Raw genomic sequence first — 23037 nt, 5'->3', positions numbered from 1 at the left:
TCATGCCACATAAAAACACACGATTAGCGGTTAGGGTTAGCGGTCATGGATATGTAAACCGGAGGTGTTGGTGTGCATTGACATAAGATAAAATGGCATTGAATAACATGTGAAAGGATGAAAATGCGTTCGTATAGCTTGCCAAATGCCAGAAGAACTGGCATGACATACAACGTGATTTCACGAAATCAGTCTGCGAAATGCCATCAATAAAATGCACCTGTGTTCGCTGTCCATAACATACGCCTGCCCATACTATAACCCCACCACCACCATAGGCTGCTCGATTCACAATGTTGACATCAGCAAACCGCTCACCCACACCACACCATACACGCTGCCCTCTGCCGTCTGCCCTGTACAGTAAAAACTGGGATTCATCCATGAATAGAACACCTCTCCAAAGTGCCAGACACCATCCAATGTGAGCATTTGCCCTCTCAAGTTGGTTATGACGACGAACTGCAGAGAGGTCGAGTCCCCAATGAGGACAATAAGTATGCAGACGAGCTTCCCTCAGATGGTTTCTGACAGTTTGTGCAGAAATTCTTTGGTTATGCAAACCAGTTGTTGCAGGAGCTATCCAGGTGGCTGGTCTCAGACGATCTTGGAGGTGCTGGATGTGGAGGTCCTGGGCCGGTGTGGTTGCACGTGATCTGCAGTTGTGAGGCTCGTTGGATAATAATAATAATAATAATCTTTATTTATATAGCACTTTTCATACATTAAAAACTGTAGCACAAAGTGCTGTACTGCCGAATTTTCTGAAACACCTTTGGAGGCAGCTTATGGTAGAGACATGAACATTCAATTCATAGGCAGTCGCTCTGGTGGACATTCCTGCAGTCACCATGTCAATTGCACGATCCTTCAAAACTTGCGACATCTGTGGTATTGTGCTGTGTGATAAAATTACACATTTTAGAGTGGCCTTTTACTGTGGCCAGCCTAAAGCACACCTGTGCAATAATCATGCAGCAAAGGAGAAGCGCTCACTAACACAGATTTAGACAGATGTGTGAACAGTATTTGAGAGAAATAGGCCTTTTGTGTGCGTAGAAGAAGTTTTAGATCTTTGAGTTTAGCTCATGAAAAATGGGAGTAAAAACAAAAGTGGTGCATTTATATTTTTGTTCAGTGTGCAAAAATGTGTATGCTCAGTATGCTGCCACTTTGTCTTTTTGAAAATATAATAAATATACATTTTATTTGTATAGCTCTTCTCAAGATACTGAAATACACTTTACAACAAAAGAATGTGCAATATTCATAGGACTGTAAAACATATAACATAGAGGTAAATCAGCATAATAATCATCAAAACACTCATATATCAATCAATAATAAATCAATACAAAAAGCGCTCAGAAATCATTACACATGTACAACAAAAGAAAAAGAAATAAGAAGTACACTCGTCACCAGGGCAAGTTAACAGCCATTCTAAAAAGGTCAAATGGAAGGAGGTAAAATCAGTGGTGTAGTGGTCCCTGGAGAAGTGGGTATACTCAACTTTTTGCCTTTTTTTTTAAGTAGTCCAGAAGAAACCCCTGTTTTAGAAACAGTGACATGTAAGACTTCTCTATTTAGTTTACCCAAAAATCCTTCCAAAAAGCCAAAAAGTATTTGCTCACAATTATAAAATTATCATGACTTGATCAGGAGCAGTTTATAGGTATTACTGGTCACACAAGCAGCTGCATGAATGTAAATGTATTCAAAATGAGGCAAACATAGGATAACGTTAGCCTTTCATAACGTTAGCCTACTCACACAGTTTAACTATTGGTGACAAAATCTCTTCTCTAAATGTGCAGTCATATGAACAGTAGTTTAAAACAGTGACTCATTATGATTTATGTACAGAATTATGTATTCCATGAAAGTAGGTTCTCTTGATATGTGTTACTCACTTGAAAGACGTTAATTCTGCCTTTCTCATTTGTTTCCAATAGTTGCGCATCTTTCAACGAGACATGCAGTGACCTGTCAATCAACTGGGGTGGAACTGGCACCTGAGGTGTCCAATCAGGTTCCAGAGGTGGCTAGTGCTAGTTAGCAATATTTTCCTCAGCATGACCCGCCCTACTCTGCCTCTGATTGGCTCATTAGTCCTCATGCCTAAAGTTAACCAATCTAATCAGTGAAGGTACAGAGCACTAGCCAATTAGAGGCAGAGTAGGGTGGGTCATGGCTTTACCATCTGAGGAGAAAAAAATGGGTCATTTGACTTGCAGATACAACTGAGTGGTACACATCAGGGGGATTTAGAAGTGGGTATACGCAATGTTGACTGAAAAATTAGTAAGTATACGCCATATACCAGTGTATACCCTGGACTACACCACTGGGTAAAATATACATAAACCATAAGAATTATAAAAGTAGATGGGATTAGAACCACTGGAATAAAAATACAATGTATCTGTTGTCATTCTACTGTGGTACAGTGGCGTCAGAAATTGTTCTTGTTTATTTTATCTCACATTCATCATTTTCAGGAGCAGCAGGATGACTGAAGTGACATATTGAAGATCTCAGTGGGAAGCATGAACTTCACCAGGCAGGGGTGCCACCATTGGATTTGGGGCCCTGTGGGAAAAAAAATATCCCTTTGGGCCCTACCCCTTTCCAGCGCTGTGCAGGGATGGACCAGTATTCTGATTGCTGTAGGTTTAACTTTTTGGATGGATGGGGCTGGCTGGATTTTATAACAAAACAAAACAAATCTTATGCAAAGAACAAATATGTGTGAGCACCTTGTGAAGCAAATATTCTTTTATGGCGGTGAATAATTTTTGTAAAAAAACAAAACAAACCATCAAGGCTTTCTCTGCTGGCCTTAACAGAAGCACTGACCTACATTTACAACCTAAATTCTACAATTTGTTCCATGAAATTGTATTAATTTATTCCTAATAGACTATTCTCTTCATTCCTTAGTGTTTCTCTTGGCTGCACTACTTCCAGTACATGTATGTCCATTTTTAACAGACTTTTCCTGAAAAGCTGGACATCATGAGGAGAGGTCGGCCAACCCCTGATACTATCCAGCCGGTCAAGTGGACATTCTCTGCCCTCAAGAGAATAGAAACATGTCAGGAATATGACTGGACAGAGGAGACTCTAAGCCTTGGCCTCCATGGAAATAAAACGGACTTAATGATGGAACAGATACACACAGATCACCTCCATGAAAGAGTCACTGAAGTTTTCCTGCGCAAAGAAAGGAAGATGGATTTTGTATAAATAATGAGCATCTCTGGTGAGGTGAGTAGGCTATGATGTTTTTTATTTACATTTTTAATGTTTCTGTCATGGTATTATTGGAGTTGTCTTAACTGGGTTTCTTGCTTTAATAATAATGTTTGTTTGTTTGTTTGTTTGTTTGTTTGTTTGTTTATTTCGAATATAACATTAAAACCAAACCACAAAAGATTTATATAAAAAGAAAGGAAAACATTTGAAAAGGAGCAGGATGAACTTTAATTTATAATCTCACGCCCCCTTAACCCTTCCTTCTGCCTACCCTAAATTCCTATGTCAGATCCCATAAGTAGCTCAAAAATCCTACACATATCAGACTAAATTCTGACTAAGCACAAAACTCAAACATGCTATACATATCAAGGACAGACTCTGTCCATTTTGCAACAGCATTTCACATCCAAATAAACTCTGTCCATTTCATGACAATGATACACATATGAAAAACAAAAATAAACTGTCCATTTCATAACAATATACACAAATCAAAATAAACTGTCCATTTCTTAGAAGCAATATATATATAAAAATTAAACTCTGTCCATGTCGTCATATTTACTCAACATTTTGGGTTTGACTGAAATGTCTCTCTCCCTGTAATGCCATGCCTTGTTATTTTGCCTTTTTTGCATAGTATTGACGGTTTCTATAATTGTCACATAATAGTGGTGGTGTTAAGAGGTGGATAAAGTCGAGTAAGTCCTCACTGAAGGCCCAGGTGCCAAATGCACAGCCCGCCACTGGGTGTTACTTTTATGACATTCTGCCGCCTTAGTTGCACAAATCTAGATAAATCTAGATCTGTCAACTGTTTCACATTTGGAAATAATTTCACTCATGTGTCTTTACATGCTTAGCATTAGGCAGAAGCCAGATAAGATTTTTCCTTTTGACATATAATTATATCCTCTTAACACATTTTGCTTTTCCCAGAAAATCAAAGGCTAAGGTCTTCAGATGCATCTTTGTTAAATAGAATTCCGATAAGCCACATTATTCCCAAGCCCTCTCAGGGAAAAAAAATTAGACCACATAGTAAGGAACCCAAGACCAGCTGACTGAATTAACAAAACATTTTTTTAAAAAACAAAGTGGAAATAAATTTGCAAACATACAACAGAGACATGACCGCAACATATTAAAAATGTAATTTCTTTCAAAAACAGAATATGCAGCTTTACAGATTACTGACATTCAACAATTTGCAACTACAAACAAGTGTCTGATTTGCTTGACTTCTACTTGAGGTTGGCTTCTCATTATCTTTGTTTAGACTCTCACCATTCAAGACGTTGCTTCTCTCTGGCTTTCTTTTGCAGCTACACAATGAGACAGAACAATAGCAACAGATGTTACCACACTGTGCTCTTCTACACTGGATGGAGCTTTATCTACGTCATTTCAAATACGTGACATTTTTTCATCATTATTAAAAGCAGATGAGTATTTACAGTTAATACAAACTATTGATCACAGTTATATTGTACAGTATATACAACACATGTCCTTTGCATTTGTCTAAAAGTATATGGAAAGGACCACCCCATCACTGAAGTTAAAGTTAAAATAGAGGTTTAGAGTGGAATATCCAGGCAAGTTTTTCAGGTGGACTTCACGAGAAATTGAATCTGAGGAGTTGTTAAAATGGTAAATGGACTGAACTTACATAGTGCATTTTCTACACCTTCATGGTGCCCAAAGCGCTTTACAGTTCCTCACATTCATGCATTCACACACACACTCATACACCAGTGGGCGGCTTCTGCCATGCAAGGCACTGCCTGGGCCTACTGGGAGCCATTTAGGGTTCAGTGTCTTGCCCAAGCAAGGACACTTCGACATGTGGACAGTCGGTGCCAGGATTCAAACCGCCAACCCTTTGGTCATTGGACGACCCGCTCTACCAACTGAGCCACAGCCACCCAAAAAATGTATATCAGAAAAAGTTCTGATGTAATTCCATTAATGACTTAAAACAGTGGTTCCCAACCTTTTTTAGCTTCTGACCCCATTTTAACATCACAAAGTTCTGGCGACCCCAGACATTCAAAACAGAGTCTTTTTTTTGGCTAAAATTAAATTGTTTTTGATCATGTAATAGTTTGCTATACTATGTTGCAAATAAACGTTAATTTTAGATAACATTTAGTCTATATAATGTATATTATTATGGATGGAGGCAGAAAAGCCAGGTGTAGATTACTGCACAAAGTGAGAATTTTATTTTCCTTGGTCAGGATATGTACAGTCAGTCCAGCTTGTATTTACAAGGCTGACAATTAATACTGAACAAACAAGAACTCAAACTATGAATTATGAAAGAGCTGCAGCATCTGAAACCGACCACAATGAACATTTGAAAGATAAACAGTACCACAGTGCTTCAGTTTCAGCTTCACAGTTTGTCATGTCTTTTATGGATTGGAATTGTCTCTGTAAACTCAGCATATATTTTTTATTAGTACGTTGTTGTTGTTGCTTTTTTTTTTTTTTTTTTTTTTTTTAATCAATTACTATAAATTTCAGGCGACCCCATTTGAATTCGAGGCGACCCTACGTGGGGTCCCGACCCCATGGTTGAAAAACACTGACTTAAACTCTCTGACTTGATACTAAAGGAGGAGAAACGCCACAGAAAATATTGTGTACTCTATACTTTTCTGCGAGGCGGGGTTTCTACCAGTCAGCCAATCATGAGTATCCTTTTCGACCAATCAGATGACAGACAGGTTTCTCTTCCTGTTTGGCGAAGGGGTTCATAATTGGGTGAGTATTAAAACATTTTACGCCGAAAAAGTAAAAAAAAATACTGTAATAAATCGGCTGTTGTCTTATATAATATTCACAACCGAAATTAAGAATTCATATTTCGGTGTATATTATTTTTTTTACTGTAGAAGAGTAAACGGTTTCTATTATCTTTTTGAGTAGATATTGTCCGTTGTGCGCACACACAACTGCTAACAGTCCGGTTAGCTTCAGATGTATGCCAGCGGCCAAAGGAAGGCTGAAATTTGCAGCAGCTTGAATTTATTCCGGAATCTCTCTATTGTTATTTTCTGTTGGCTTTTACCCACATTATTAATTTCGCAGGTTGTGGGTCGCTTTTACACTTCGCCCACGTTTCATGGACGGAGATCATGGGAGGGATTAAACAAGAACAGACAGATGCTCCGCAGCAGCCAAAGGGTTCCCATTCAGCAGAACAACCACAAGATGAGGTGGGCTCCGACAAACAGGGGGCTTAGTATTCACTGACACTTTTTCCCCCTAATAATTGGTAGTTTGTACGTTTATCTTCCAGCAACCAGTTTTTTTAAGACTACATATTTAATTACAACAGCTGTGTATATAATACATATACCATGGATTTACTTTCACTGCCATTTGGAGGATTTCTGTTGCTGTTAAGCTGTATTACTTTATGCCAAGAAATTTTTTTTCTATTATATCTAATCCCACTCTGCCTATAGTAATGGATAGAGCAATATTTTCACATGCAAAAGACTTAAACCACTGTATATTTGTTGTTTTGACTATGCATACGGATCTCTGCCTCTGCATCAAGGTAGTTACAATCTGAATATACAAGTACTATGCAAATAGCAATAAAAACAAACATTTCAGGAAAAAAAAGAATATACAGAACCTCTATGAGATCATCTGGACTGACAAAAATATAAAGACCCTACTTTAAAGGAGAAGTCTTACGAGCTTGGTGTAATATAAATCAGGATGAGGACTAAGCAGTTCACAGGATGGATGGATGGTTTACAGGCTATTTAGTTCTGATTTATAAGTGTGTGATTCATACTGTGCACATATTTCTTGTATTTTTTTGGTGTATTTAAGTATAAAGGCTGATATTCAGTTGCTTATTATAACGCTGCAACAAAGCTAAAGGTAGCCTATGACATATGTACAGTGCTGACCCCTCAGTAGGTTTTGAAGGTAGGATTTGTTATAGAGAAGTCGCATCATAGTATGTGAAATAGATCTTATACAGATGACTAAGTGTATAGTCAATCAACATTGGATGGGAAAATTGATTTAAGTCATTTTTAGGAAAAAATCAAATTCTGCTTCCACTTCTTAAATGTGAAATTCTGCTGGTTTTGGTGAAATTAAAATTTTCTGGGTGAGTTGTTCAAAGCAGCTAGTTTGCCGTACTTTAGTTGTATTCACACATAAGAAATTCTATCAGTGTTTTTGCAGGTTATCAAAGTATGTATGTATGTATGTTATTGAGGCAGATGATGAGGAGAGAGAGCGTACTAACAAGCCTTTTCATTGTTTCCCTTCTCTAGCCTAAGAAGAGAGGCTGGCCAAAGGGAAAGAAAAGAAAGAAGGTGCTACCTAATGGTCCCAAGGCACCAGTAACTGGGTATGTTCGGTTCTTGAATGAACGGCGAGAGCACATGCGGGCCCGATACCCTGACTTACCTTTCCCAGAAATCACAAAGAGACTTGGAGCAGAGTGGACGAGATTAGCCCCAAATGACAAACAGGTAGCTTCTTGAGGTTTCTGTGTATGCACAATTTGTATTTGTGTGTGTGTGTGTGTGTGGGGGGGGGGGGGGGGGGGGGCTTTTCAGGATTACTGTATTGTACGTGTGTATGTATATCAATGTATATGTATAAAGTACTTTACCACCATCCAGCTGAGCTGTGCGATGCACTGTTGTACTTAGATGTTTAATCTTGGAGGATATTAGTTTATTTGATGTGTTTTTGCAGCAGGGTGGTTTAGTAACTAGGACTAAAAACCTGTATGTGCACATGAGGTTCAAGGTTCTGAACCAGCCTGTTTTCATGAGTAAGTCACTGTTCTCTGTAAGTAAAGCTACACTGTTTATGCACTGACAGCGTTACCTGGATGAGGCTGAACGTGAGAAGATGCAGTATGCTCAGGAACTGAAGGAATATCAGCAGACTGAAGCCTTTCACATCACCAGTGCTAAAATCCAAGACAGGAGGATCAAGAAAGGTGATTGATTGACATCATGTTTTTCATATTTCTGCTCACATATGTTTATAGATGTTTTACTGGTTTCTGCATCTAAAATAACCACAATGTGTCATTTCTGTTTAAGAAGATGCTCCATCTGTCACCATAAGTGCTAGCTCAGGGTCATCCTTACAAAAGGTACATGAAACCTCAGCTGAAATACTTTCTGCAGGAGCGATTTTACATAAATTGCAAATAGCTAATGCAAGATATGCATTTCCTGATTATTTCCTTCAGGCGTCTGACTTCTCAAGCAGATTTGACATCCCCATCTTCACTGAGGAGTTCCTCGACCAGAACAAAGGTAGTTTTATGAATTACAAGCAGAATGTGAACTCAGTGTGGGAAACATTAATGACCATTAAGTGTAAGACTGTCACAATACTGTGCTATTACTGTAGTAGTTTCCAGGACATAAAGTACCATGATCTGTGGTTTCAGCTCGTGAAGCTGAGCTGCGACGACTTCGTAAGGCCAATATTGAATTTGAAGAGCAGAATGCAGTGCTGCAGAGACACATTAAAGATATGTACACTGCGAAAGAGCGGCTGGAAGCTGAACTGGGCCAAGATGAGCAGCGTACACAGGCCCTTCACAAACACCTATTGGCCATTAAACACACACTGGTCAATAGTCTATCAACAGTCCCCCTGCCAGGTCAGCAAACAGTTTTCTTCATTCCATTACAGTGAAAATGTTTACAGTCAAGTGTAGAGTAACCTTACGTCAAATTATTAACTTGATCTCTTGTTAGAGAATTGTTTTTTTCCCCAAGTATAAATGTCTTGATTATGATCCCCTTGTTCAGTACCTGTAGTTGCTTATATCAGTATCGTGGTTCATAGCAGTGAATACAGACTATGTTTCATTCCTTACTGGATTCTCCAAGAGGTTGGATTTGAGTTAAATGAAATAAATCAGTTAAAGGATCATTACCTTAATAAGAAAAAGTAAAATTGAGGGAGTATGTATATACATTCTACTGTGCGAGGATGTAAATCTTCTGTGTCTTTTCGAAACAGGAACAGGTGAAACAGCATCTCTGGGCAACTTGGACTCATATCTGAGTCGCCTCAGTGGAGTACTGGAGGGAAACCCACACAAACACCGTGCCCTGCTCACCCAGCTTTGTGAGGTCTTTGCTCATCTGGACAGGTAAATCTGCTGGCAGAAAAAATCCAAACAAATATACGATGTGACACAACAGGAAAAAAATCTTAGTTGTGCATGAAGCTGCTTCAGATAAATGACTATAATTGTCCATATTGTAAATCAGGTGTAACTACTACTGCTAGTATTTTTGCGTGATCCTTCAGATTACACAGACTACCATGTAATCCAGCACACCAAGTATATAGACCAGGGTCTATATACCAGGTTTCCAAATCCGATCTTACCTCATTTAAAAATCCCTTATGCATTACTGTTGGGCCTCATCCAAGTTCATTCACATTCTCAATCTTCAACCTTATTTGTATATGTAAAGAATTTCTTTTCACTAACTGCATTGTTCTGTTTATTTTAGTGAGAAGTTATGAGGAAGCTCCAAACACTCATTCATTCTTTCACCACAGGAACAAATGACTGTTTATGGGATGTTTGGTCAAATCAGTGCCATTCAATGGAGTGTGTAGATAATGTACATATAGTAAAGGCAAGGTTACGAACACTTCTAAACACCATGCACACACAGCCTTGTTTTAATGAATATTTAGTCTCTTTTTTTATGAATGCAAGTCTGTGCTGAAGTATTGAGGATATTTAATGTTGAGTTTCATTAAATGTCATTTTACTTTCTGAGCTGCCTTAAAAAAGAAAATCAACTTCGATCATTGTGTAGTTTTGTATCAGCAGGTATTACAGGCTATTGGCCTGTGCATTGAGGCAAGCCTAATTATCAGTTTACAATAAATGCCATTTGGTGGGTGGGCAATGTGTATGTATTTTATAGATGTATATGTAACTAGGCATGCATTAAATCCTATAAACTGGAACGGGTAAAAATGACATGTAACATATACTGTACTGTTTTAATTTGCATTGATAATGTTAGTTTATAGCAAATTGTGGTGTGATGGGCAGTTTCTCATGTTCTGAAATGTACAAGTTTGAGGTAAATTTGTATTTTTTAATGTTTAATAAACCATACTGAAAGTGATATAAATGTGTGCGGTTGTCAGTGTGTTCTTTATAATGTTTTATGCTATGTATAACAATTAAAATTCCACATTTAAAGGGTAATCACAAAAACATTTTATCGTATAAAACTGCAGACCTGACCTTATACTGAATGACCATTTGAAAAATGACGAAACAATGTCCAGCAGGTGGAGCCATTGAGCCATATAAGCAAAAGTAGTAGTTAAAACCTTTGACCATAATTTACAATGCTGTCATGGGCTCTGTGTGAATGTGAGTTGACAGAACCATTTAACATGGCTGAACCTGACTCTAGGTTTATTAGAAGGGAAGTCCTGATGCACTAAGGCTCATTTATCAGACTCGTGACAATAGGAATAGACTCTTCCAGAATCATAAGAAACTCATCCATATGGAATGAGGTCTCACTAAATGGTTTGAGGAGTGTGTAACATGTGAATTATATACTCTTTCTTTCACAATTACCAGAACTCAACTCTGTCAAACTCCTGTTTCACATTTTGGATTAATGTGTTCGTGCCAGATTCCACTGAATAACACTAAACAACAAATATCTTTTCGACTGCTGTTCATCCATGCAGTAGAGTTCACAGACTATAAAAAAATAAATAAAATAAACTGCTGTGGCTGCATGTGGTTGGCTACAACCTTTCGTTCCTTCATTTTTTACCTGTCTGGACTGTGATCCAATGAAATGACCTGGTTTTGTATTTTCAAACATGGGCATGAGTCCATCTTCAGTTTAATTTCACTTTTTAGGCTATAATGACAAGCCAAATATTATGGTATTAATCTAAAGGCATTGGTATAACAGCCCACCAAAGCAGGTCATTTGTATATTCAAAATGATTTCACAGTAACTTTCCAAAAGGTCGTAAAGGTGTTTAAAGATGATTCCTTTATTTGTACTGTTTCTGAAAACACTGGTAACACAGGCCAGTACTCTGTGGACACTTTGTGGTTTGTTGTTTGCCAACCATAAAACATAGTTACGAGTTGTAATACAATGTGTTGGTAGGCTGTAAACATTAAAATAAAGATTAAAAAATGCCTCAGAAATACCACATAAGGAGGCACTGAATAATAAAGCATGGCACTTCATGACTGGGAACTCTGACTGTTGTCTTTAATAAAGGACATAAGACACGCTGTACATCTGTAAAACTAAGCCGTGACACTGTGGCCAGGGTCAAGGTCAAGGTCAAGGTAAACTTTATCATTCACAGGATCATTCACAGTAGATCAGTCACCCTGGTTGACCATGGAAAATGACTCTGCATACCTGTGGTGAAGTGTGTAAGCTGGCTCGTAAGGACAGGCATCATCTAGTCATACTGAGTCCACCAGGTCTGTTTGCATGAGACATAAACCTTTACTGAAGCAAGTGCACAACAAAAATCACAAACCGATGACCTACTGGCAGCATGTCTAGTGTTTTAACCTCTTAAGATCCAGTAAATGTCTGCAAAGTACAAGCTTTTTTTGTTTTTTATTAAATAAGTGCCTATATCAGAAATATCATGATGCAACAGTTTTTCAGATGCAGTTTAAATTTTTATGTAATGTCCTTTGTGGTGGACAGTTTTCTTTTTTTTGTATAAAGTTGTGAAACTCTTGTCCACACATGTGGACAGAAAACCCATAGCTGGGTCTTAGGAGGTTAAGGAAATGATCGATTTGTGCTCTGATGGGCTGCACTATGTGTGGTGACAACCTGAAGGACAGTAGAGAAGCATGTCTTTATTATAGTTTTTATTGTGCTAGTTCTTGTTTCTTGCTGTTTATATACTTCTAATGCTGTGAAGTCCAAAGCAAATATCCCACTTGGGACAAAAATGTCTTTTATCTCTGTATGGTTTGTTTTTGGGGCTTCTCAAGTGGACGATGGATTCAAACATTTTGAAGATGGTCAGATCACTGCTCTTTTTTTTAATAATCAAAGTCTTTACTCATGTTTGTTCTTGACTAGAAGCACACAACATACATATCATTTTAACAGCTAACACTTTGCACTATACACACCCACTACACAGCCAGAGCAATAAAACCGAAAACCAGTAAAAGCATTACATCACAATAATAATACAATAAATAAATAAAAAAGAGGAAATAACACATCTTGAATAAAATAGAGATAATATTATATGCAGAATAAAAAGTAAAAAAAAAAAACCAAAAACATAAAAATTTGGGTGGGATTTATGCATGATGATACTTTTATTATGGGGCGCTAGTCTGTTGAAATTGAGTAAAATCCAAGAAGTGGGACCAGACCTGGTAGAATTTGCCCCTACCATCATTCAGTCGTGCAATGAGATCGTCAAAGGAGGCTGTGTCTGTTATCAACTTTACCGGACTGAGCCTTTGCTGCAGCCACCCCCACCCTATGGAACTCACTCCCACAAAACATCAGAAACTCAGACTCAATACAAACTTCAAATCACTACTCAAAACTCACCTGTTCAAACTCGCATTTTCTTGAGCCCTTTTGTTCTTTTGTTTTGTTTGTTTGTGAGACGTCTTTGAGTGTCCAAACAAGCAAGAAATAAGTGTGATGTATTATTATTATTATTATTATTATTATTATTATTATTATTATTATTAAGTTTAGCCAGTCTGTAAAACCCGGCCTTACTTGGCTTTTCCAATGTCTTAAGATGATTCTTACAGCTGACATAAGCTCAGCTGGTGCCAAGGCAGACTTTATTTTAGACACCCCTGGAGGTAAAGGGGCCCGTCCCCTAACAGGCGTATGGGGAGACTCTGGTAATGGCATATTTGACCATTCTCCAATAGTTTTAATAATTTGTTTCCAAAAAGAAAAGACCATGGATCATTCCCACAGAAGGTGGAGGTACCCAGCCAGCATGTCCATGTGGGCCCCAGAAGGGTTACAAGTGGGCTGCATATAAGGGTCTCATGTGAGTTTGTCCGCAGTTTCCATGGTGGCCCCACATGTTTGCCCATATCAGAATCAGAATCAAAATCAGAATCAGAATCTCTTTATTGTCATTGTACCAAGTACAACGAAACTGAGGTAAAGCTCTCAGGTTCAGTGCAAGAATTTACAGACTGACAACAAATACCAGTAAAACAACAACAAATATCAGTAAAAGGCACCGTTATTTCTATTAAAAAATTAAAAGTATTGCAAACTAAGATATAGAATTTAAGTAGTGCAAATAACATGAGAAGTAGTGCAAATGACATGAAAGATAAATATTGTCGGATAAAATAGTGTGAAGAATAAATAATATGAGATATTCAGGTCTCTGATTCTGATTCAGATATGGGCAAACACATGTGGGGCCACCATGGAAACAGTGGACAAACCCAAATGGGACCCTTATATGCAGTCCAAATGTAACCCTTCTGGGGCCCACATGGACATGCTGGCAGGGTAGGAGCCTGTGTCATTCATACATTTCCAGCACAAGATGTCCTTCATCAAACCCATCCTATGAAGTTTGACTGGTGTAAAATAATAACTGTGGATAACCTTATAGTGTGTAAATTTACTGAGTGCGTCCCTCACAGGCCACCCTGCACTGAAAACCACCTTTTCCCATGCCTCCTCCTGAATTTTTGAGTTCAGGTCCCTTTCCCAGAGTTGCCTTTTTGCATAAAGTGGAAGTGTTTGGGTAACATCACCTGATCATCATCAGCTGATCTGAACCTAAGTAAGCATTTGTGGAGCATTTTGAAATGCAAGATGGTGAGACGTCACGTGTCCGACATCAGGCACATGTCACACAGGAGTGGAAGAACATCCCAGCAAAGTCCTATGTGAACCGAGGTTATTATCATTAACGAAAACTAACGAAATGACGAAAACTAGAATTGTAAAAACATTTTCGTTAACTGAAATAAATATAAACTGTAATTAAAAGAAAAAAACGATAACTAACTGAAACTGTATTGTGTGCTTACAAAACTAACTAAAACATATAACAATTATGGATAAAATTCCCTTAGTTTTAGTTTTTCCATATCTTTTGTCTTCTTCGCCGTCAGATTTAAATAAATCCCAGACAGGATTCTGCTGCTTTCTCCCAACTTTAGTCTCCATGTTTCCAGGTAGAGTGGGGACAGGACTGTGAAGTGCTGTATGGTGCCAGCAGCTGAAATTTCTTGAGGGGAGTAAATTGATTTCATATCAATCCGACACTGACAAAGACAAAAACTAAGTATTTAGAAAATAACAAAAACTAATAAAAACTAACAAACCTGCTCTAAGAACTAATTAAATCTAACTGAATTAGAGAATGAAAGTCAAAACTAAATAAAACTAAACTATGATGAAAAATCCAAAATTATTATAACCTTGATGTGAACTCAGTGCCCAGTAGGATGAAGGCTGCTATAGGACTCAGTGGTGCAGATTCTAAGTGAGTGGATCTAGTCACTTTAGTTGCCACCAGTTTGCAGAAACTCATCCCTGTATATTTATATAGATATAGATAGATAGATAGATAGATAGATAGATAGATAGATAGATAGATAGATAGATAGATAGATAGATAGATAGATAGATAGATAGATAGATAGATAGATAGATAGATAGATAGATAGATAGATAGATAGATAGATAGATAGATAGATAGATAGATAGATAGATGTGAACTTCCTGCCTGTGTCTCTAATGCAGTTGCTTGAAAAGTTACAGTGACATAATATCCAGGCACAAAGAACACACACACACACACACACACACACACACACACACTTGTGAGCTACTGGCTATAATATATTCCAGTAACTTCTTGAACACACACCACATATGCAGTACCCAGTACTGTCATGTCATCAGTGAACGCTAAATTCTTTAAGTGAGGTAGTGTTGAAAAACCAAACCCCACCCCCCTCGACCCCACCCCCACTCCACGTACAAAACCAGCACCGCTCTGACGTCACTGCCAGGAGCTGTCCACGCAGCGGCGGTGCTGAAGCTGAACAAGATGGCTGTGTGTTGGGGAGCGGAGAGCTGAAAAAGAAGGGGGAAAAGAGTCCGATTTACACAGACACGCCTTACACACAGACACCACGAGTGAAGCCCATCGTCGTGATCCTCCCGGAGTGTGAAGACTTTCTCTTTTGCGGAGCGTAACCAGCTGTCAGGCCTTGTTCGGCAGGCTTCTCCGTCTCAAGCCCACCCATTCATTCCTTGGGTGTATATTGCACAGTAAAGCTTAATAACGGAAGCTGGTGAAGAAGCTGGACCCGGTCAGTACTAAAGGCGCATTTAAGAAATGTCATTGCTCTGTGTTGGAGGTAAGAGGAAATTTAACAATCCTTTGCTTTGGTGATGTATACAATCTGATTCTGACCTGCTGGTGTGAGCAGTTTTAATTGTTTAAGTGGCATCTTTTACGCCTTTAGGGGTTTACCTTCTTCATACATGAATATGTATACATACATATTTGGATATATATGACTAGACATCACGCATAGTGATTGTGCTACATTTTGACATGCAATGAAATTGTACTTTAATGCAAATCCTATTTCCAGGTGAGCACTTCTTATTCCATTTGGTGATTATGTGTATGTGACAGTTCAAGTGATATTTGTACCTGTCTCACTCCTACTGTCCTCAAACACAAGCTGTGCTCTGCAGAATAATGGTCTTAAGCCTGGCCATGCTAATACTGGATCCATGTATTGAGTAGGTGTAGCTGTGCTCCTGGCAGCTGCTGTCAAACATAGTAAAACCAGATGTAATCCACTCTCCCTTTTCCTTGACTTAACAGATTCGTGTAGTGTTGTGCATCATGCCATAGCATTTCATGACTGACCACAGAGGGGGCTGACATTTCATCTTTTTGATGTGTAAATGGGGGAAAACCCGCATCCAGCAGTTGACTTGGACAAATGTTAATGGTTGCACTGGACTGGAATTGTCGTTTAACAGATGGAGCCCCGTAGTGTCATTTAGATTCTGTTCTGTTTGATGAAATGTTGTATTTGAAGTGGTCTCCTGTATGACATGAAGAAGCCCTCCCCTCAAAAGGTTTTAGTATTCTGTTTTATATGTTCCATTTGTCTGCTGCTTCTGTAAAGCCCATAATGGCATGCGTAGTTAAATCCAAAGGATCCAGTGAATTGATAATACAATGTAAATTTTGTTAACCCATTATAACACCCCAGTACCTAAGGTCTGACATGTTGTTGAAAACATGATTGGTTCTGGAGGGGGCTCTGTGTGTTATGTGTCATGTCTTCCAAGAGCCAAAAAAAAAGACTAGGAATGAATCTTATATCGTTTGACAGTCCTCATTGTTCTTAGTGAGCTGTCAGTAGGTGCGGGTGGGGGGGTTAATTTGTGCAAATCTCTATGGAATGAACATGATCCAAGGAATGAAGTATTTTTATAGACACAAATATAAGCCATTTAACACATACACACCATGTCATGTAGAACAGTTCAGACTTAACCCAAACAAAAAACAACACTCCTTGCGTAGTTGTTAAAGTCTGTCCTGTGAACTTTTGAAGAGCAGGATTTAACCAGACCAAACCCCCTGCGCTCCCCAAGGAGAAAGGATGACTTCTCCAGGTTGAAAAAGTTTACACCTAAACCTACAGTTAAGACATAACACACATAAAATAAACCTGTTGGCTGGGTTAAAGCCTAAATAGGAACAGGTTTACAGTGTTTTTTTTTTTTTTTTTTGAAGGGGCCGGTGTTGTTGACACAAGTGCTGATTGCACAAATGTCAGATGCAAGCATGTTGGGGGTCCCTTTATATCCTGAAGCCTTGTTGGCATGGCAACTCCAATGGTATTTTAGGTCTCCACTGGCATTTTGTCATTAATGTCTACACCCTGTTAAAGGCCTAGAGCCAAGTTTATATTGATATTAAATGGGTTTTTTTCTTCATGCATTTTAGATACAATGTCTTGAATTGTTTTTCGTAGTATAACCAACTGAATCCCCTCCCTCCCACCCTTCCTGCATACATACAAACTGCCATTAAACATGAGCCAAAAAATAAATAAATAAACAGGAAAAAAAAAAAGAAAAGGGGGGGATGGGGGGGGTGGGCACAGTAATATAAATAATAACGTAGGTAAATAAGGGACACTTTCAATGATTCTACTTTACAGGGTATATGATGATACAGGAGGGTGTTGAGCCTATCAAAACACAAAATTAAGGGGTCCCATAACTTATGGAACTTTCTGATTGATCCTCTGGTGAAGTATTTTGGTTTTTTTTACTAATTTTAGGAAAAACATCAGATCGCTAAGCCAAACAGACACTTTTTTTTTCTTCCTGGGTGTGAAAAGAATAAACAGAATGATGAGCAGGGCTGTTCACCTTGAGCTGCATGGCAACATGAAACCCTGTGAGAATCTCAACAGCAGTGATATGGCGGTTCCTGCTCAGAGTTGTTTGTATACTCCCTTGTCTTGTGATGTTAGATGTGGTCTTTGACGTGATGGGTCGTGTCACAGAAGCTGAACAAGCATATTCAGATTTGACAACCAGCCTATTATTGTCATTCCCCATGGCGTGACGGCTGTTCACGGGTTATAACAGAGTGAGTCATATGAGAAGTCCTCATTAGTGTCACCTTCTCTCATTAAGCCATTATTTACATGTGTGTTTAAGACAGATTACATGTGTTTAGACATTGAAGAAAGACTTTTACAAGGTTTTTTAGTACAGGTAACCATATGAAGATCGTTGTGTGTACAGTTTGCATCTACATTCTCCCAGTTTAGTGGGACACTGACCAAAAGCATCTAAAACATTGAGCAACTTTTGAGCCACTAATCTTATCAGTACAGATAAATAATTCAGATATAATACAATTTATTAGCTTTTCAGCAGCAGTAAGTATGTCTAAATTGGACATTCAGCAGCTTTGATTCACTTCTAAAAACCCATGCAATTTGATAAATGACAGTGGTTGCAGATGCTTATTTTTATGTTTAGTTAATGTTATTAACTATACTTTTTCTTACCTTTTTTATGTGTTATGATATAATGAACTTTGAATTTACCTCTGAGCTTTTATAAACATCTACATAGGCCCAACTGGTAAATCAAATATTAACAGGATATATATTTAAATACCAGATTTTCACTGAAAATGAAAATGCATGTAGTGTTATAAAAAATGGTGATACATCACGTAGTAAAAGTTGAATCTAGAGAAAAATTGATTTGAATGACACCACAAAATAGATTTAGGTCTTTAAGGGTTAATTACAGTGTAGGAGGAGAGTTCAGTCATCTGAAACTACCTTTGTAAACTATACGTGACTTGAAGAAATAAGTGAGAATTAAGTGAGAAAAAGTTCTAAAATATCACTAAAGTGTCATTAACCCATAAAAACCCAGTGCTACTTCTGTGGTAGTTCCCAAATGAATTTTTCTTTCTATTTATCCTTTATTAAGTGATTTATCACCATTTATTATATATTATCCTCTGTGTTTTTCATTTTTCAGTGTAAATCATGTATTTTACTATATTTAATTTACTTATCATGTAGATGTTCATAAAAACTTGGATTAAGGTTGAGGGTTATTATATCAGAAACAAAGAAAACTGAAGAAAAAGTGACTTTTTCAGCGAATATATCATTAACTGAACATAAACCAAGTGGTGAATCAATGCTGTAGAAGATGTGTTTCCACGGTAACTGCGGAGCCTCTGAACGTCCAAATGGATCATATCTGATGACCATGAAAAGATGACAAACTGCATTTTACACCAATTATTTACATGTATTGATAGGATTAACAGATCAACAGGTATTAAACAGTTTTGATCAGTAGACGAGTTTGTTTGATGGTGGATGTTTGGGCCTTTACGGGTTAACTTTATTTACTTATCAAATATTATTAAAAAACAAAATTAGTTCCATATGAAAATGACTGAAAGCAATGACTCTAGAATAAGAATAAATCAATTTGTGTATTCTATTTAAGTCATCTCATTCAGTTGGGTAGTGTTTAAATAATAAATGGTGTACAAGTGTTTAGTCTGACTTAATATTTGTCAGAAAAACCTTTAATCTACACTGTTGTCCATAAAGTTGGAATAAACTGTTTTTACCTCTTCTCATGAAATGATTGTGACAATGTGATTTATTGTTGATAAATAAAGTGTAACTGGGACTCAGTGTGTAATCACTGTACCTGGTCAAAGGTGATTACTGATGTGTATGACTAGGAATGAAAAGATTAACGTGTCCAAGCAAATTATTCCACTTTTATGGACAACAGAGTATTTCAGTAAAAAATATTGCATTTATTGATTAAGTATTAATTTAGCCTAGTCTCACTTTTTACAGTGTAACATGTAATCCACTTGAATCATATGTCCATCTATGAGTGAGTTATATGGTCAGGAAACAGGAAACGTCTGTGATGACATCTCAGTGCTGTTTTAGTCGTTCTTTTGTCATAATGTTCACATTGGTTTTCAGTGTATTCACTGGCTACAGGTCTATATTGTTCTTCCTTTTGTTACTACAGCATAATTGCTTTGAAGTGTGGTTGCTCTTTGATTGAAAAACCTCAGGAAATAAAAGCCCCTTCAACTCCCTCTGCACCAGGGCAGGAGTGGATGTATTTGTCCAATTTTCTTCAGCACAGAAACAGAAAATGAGATGCTGTAATTGCTGTGAGCCTGTTCTTTCTGTAGGTTTGCAGAAAAAATGCAACGTGTTTTTTTTTTCTTTTTTTTTTTTTTTTTAAACCAACTCCTCTTCACTCCTTCCCCTTTGCTGTAACTGCAGCAGTGTTGGTTTAGTCTTATGCCTGTGAGCTGTAAGTCCCCCCCACTCCCCTATCCTCCGTATCCTCCCCTTCCTCCCTTTCTGGCACCCCCCATCGCTGTCACACTGAAGTGGTTATTTTTAGTGTTGGGGATGCAGCTCGCTCCACTCGCATCCGGCTGCACAGAGAGATTAATGGAGCACGAGCGAAAGAGATAGAAATGAAGCACACGTGCATACTCGCCACATGGCAGGGGGAGCTTGTAGAAGCGAGTGATTGAGTGAGGGGAGGAGGGGGGAGGAGGAGAGGGGTGAGAAAGGACCGATGTCTGGGTGATGGTGAGCGAGGAGAGGACAGTATTTGAAAAAGAGAGAAAAGACAGTGTTGGCAGCTGAGGTGCATCTGTCTGTTTGAAAAGGAGAAATTGCTCGTGTGAATGTGCCTTTGTCAACTGTACAGTATTTCTCTGTGGTTTCATGGAAACGCAGCCTTGAGAGCAGCTGGAATATTTGATGCTTTAGCATTGCTTTAAAAACATGCATTCCACCCCACCTTTACCCCAAAACCTGCTTCAGTAATCACAGCCATCTTCAACTGATGAGCACTGTCCCAAAGGTTTTTTTTTTGTTTTTTTTTGTTTTTTTTGCAGGGGGGTGATGGTATTTTTAGATGCCAGTTTGTTGACACTGATTTTCATGCCTGATCTGTTGTCACTGACTAAGACAATGAGTCAGATTGTGTTTCTCCGTCAAATCTATTTGAGTCGTTGCTTACAGCTTTGTCTTTGGAACTAATATTTAAAGGTGTTTTCCTTGAATATGATGTGTATATTTGGAGAGTTGTACTGTAGGTCATATATTATGAAGTAATTCATGCAGCTAGCCTAAGCGCTAATGCTGCTCAGAGAGTTGTGGCATAGCACTGAGGCCAATTAGAGGCTTATTCCCCTTATTTCTATCCGTAAATGAAACATCTGTGAAAAGAAGCAATCAGATGGGATTAAAAACCAGTGATTTTAATATTAATACCTTACTGAACTGGTGTTATGGCATCGGCAGGGTGTAAGATAGAATGAATAATGAATAGGTGTTTGACGTCATGGTGGTGTTAAAAGTCAGTCTGGTACCTCCAGAGGTTCATGCGAGCAGGAGAAGGCAGTGACGCTTCAATAGGGCCTCGTCTATTGTGTTAGACAAACAGCACAACTGCTCAGTCTTTCATCCATCACCTCCTGTTGTCAGCTATGCAGGAATATATACATCATCCAGACAGGCAGAGGCATATGGTCATTCTTCTCTCAGGCATCACTTTTTACTCTTACAGTCCTGCTGACTGTCACTTCCTGAGATCTCATGCTGAATGTATGGTATCTTGGTATAATGCCCAAAAAGGTTCTAAAATGCCAAGCTCCTGTCAATCACAAGATGACCATACTTTAATGCAGAGGCTTGTCTGGACTGTAGGCTAAGTCACAAAGCAGAGCCCTGAGAAAACCTCAAACAGGAGACTGACAGAGTTATCTGTATGTGACCTATTTGCTGATACGTGTAAAAAAAAAAAAAAAAAAAGACAGATATTTGAGCTCTCCATTACAGGGTTTTCCCCGAGTCTGTGGAAGGTTTAGGTGCTGCGATGGCTTTTTTTTTTTTTGTCATTGCATGACTAAAAACAAACACAAGCATTTTGCTAGGAATGTCCTTATCCTCAAATTCCGAGCCAATACAAATACAGAAGATTCAAATAAAATCTGATGTTTTGCTTTTGTTTGTTTTCTTTGTTTTTACGCTGTTTTTTTGCTGAGTTACAGGTTACACCAATGAACTCTTCTTAAATTAACTTTTACCTATCATTCACGTTAACATCTTGTGCACAGTTCAACACACAACACAGGCCACAGACGATACAGGCAACAACGACTTTAACAACAACCGGATATTATATTAAGCCACTGACACAGAACAGGACAGTGTAGTGTATGTCGATACGCTTATGGAATCTATACCAGTACTGATGTTCAGCTGATGCGTTGGCACATCCCAGTATCTGCTTTTTTTGTTTTTGTTTTTTTGTTTTTTTACCTATATCATTATAGCCCAAAGAAGTGCAAAACAAGTCGAATTGTTATGAAAAATTCCAATCCAGTGAATGATAAACCACACTTTTAAAGCTAATTTCCAGATTAATCTAGTATCTTATCTCTGATACAATAATGTCAATTTATGTGTTTAGTGTTTAGATGCTGTGTGTTACATGCTGCTCCTCTTATATTTGTTTGGAAAATGTTGCTTTGTTGCTGGTGATGTGAGTCTATTTAACTTTGTTTTGTAATTTTTTTTTTACAGTGAAGAAAGGAAAGCTCGATGGACCACAAGGTGAGTGGTGAACTGAGTCTCATGGAGGCAAATCTAAGACTTTTTTTTTTTTGTTTTCATAGAGTCAGAGTTATTTAACAGAAACATTTACCCTGACATGACCATATGTGTTTGTCTTTTACTTTTCGCAGAGAAATTTAACACTTACGTGACCCTGAAGGTGCAGAATGTTAAAAGCACAACCATCGCGGTGCGCGGCAGTCAGCCGTGCTGGGAACAGGACTTTATGTTGTAAGTGCTTGTTGGCCTTTCTCGCATTTCTGGCACTTATTATCTTATGCCCTTTTCCTTCTGGATCCAGTTCATTTTGCATATCATCTTAAGTGAATCTTCCCATATAAAATCACTTAATAGGGGACAGTCTACTGAAAAATTCACATTGATTTTCTGCAGTATTCTTCACAAGCAGTTGTCATCCTCCATCTTCACCATCTCATCTCTCTGCCAGCACTTTTAGTATAATGAGCCATTTCCCTTTCAGCGTCTCAGGAAGCTAT

The 23037-nt window shown here is 38.2% G+C and overlaps 2 protein-coding genes across 5 annotated transcripts in view; both read left to right on the top strand.

Moving 5' to 3' along the window:
* Nucleotides 1-5941: 5941 nt before the first annotated feature.
* On the top strand, nt 5942-10431 carry hmg20b (high mobility group 20B). Of its 2 annotated transcripts, none has more exons than XM_030131944.1 (9): nt 5942-6033; nt 6361-6488; nt 7575-7775; nt 8134-8254; nt 8364-8413; nt 8513-8579; nt 8717-8932; nt 9298-9430; nt 9801-10431. In XM_030131944.1, exons 2-9 carry the CDS (start codon nt 6408-6410, stop codon nt 9811-9813), a joined length of 882 nt encoding a protein of 293 aa, XP_029987804.1. In that variant the 5' UTR covers nt 5942-6033; nt 6361-6407; the 3' UTR covers nt 9814-10431. The 2 variants fall into 2 exon arrangements, with proteins under 2 accessions (XP_029987804.1, XP_029987803.1); XM_030131943.1 differs by having other exon boundaries at nt 8361-8413.
* Nucleotides 10432-15366: 4935 nt separating this feature from the next.
* unc13a (unc-13 homolog A (C. elegans)) overlaps nt 15367-23037 on the top strand; it is a 76850-nt gene continuing 69179 nt past the window's right edge. For all 3 annotated transcript variants that reach the window (XM_030131916.1, XM_030131914.1, XM_030131915.1), the window contains exons 1-3: nt 15367-15706; nt 22511-22540; nt 22672-22771. In XM_030131916.1, the coding sequence (XP_029987776.1) occupies nt 15685-15706; nt 22511-22540; nt 22672-22771 (152 nt within the window). In that variant the 5' untranslated portion in view covers nt 15367-15684. The remainder of the gene's footprint in view (nt 15707-22510; nt 22541-22671; nt 22772-23037) is intronic.

Source organism: Sphaeramia orbicularis, chromosome 4 (genome assembly GCF_902148855.1).
Source record: "Sphaeramia orbicularis chromosome 4, fSphaOr1.1, whole genome shotgun sequence".
NCBI lineage: Eukaryota > Metazoa > Chordata > Actinopteri > Kurtiformes > Apogonidae > Sphaeramia > Sphaeramia orbicularis.
Note: the sequence above shows the minus strand (reverse complement) of the source record. Positions and strands in the feature narration are given on the sequence as shown.

What these genes read in the sequence shown, in the direction of transcription:
- hmg20b (XM_030131943.1), top strand. Translation starts at nt 6,408, where the DNA reads ATGGGAGGGATTAAACAAGAACAGACAGATGCTCCGCAGCAGCCAAAG. An exon ending in CAGAACAACCACAAGATGAG is followed by an intron (nt 6,489 to 7,574) that starts GTGGGCTCCGAC and finishes TCCCTTCTCTAG; the next exon opens with CCTAAGAAGAGAGGCTGGCC. An exon ending in AGACAGGAGGATCAAGAAAG is followed by an intron (nt 8,255 to 8,360) that starts GTGATTGATTGA and finishes TTTCTGTTTAAG; the next exon opens with AAGATGCTCCATCTGTCACC.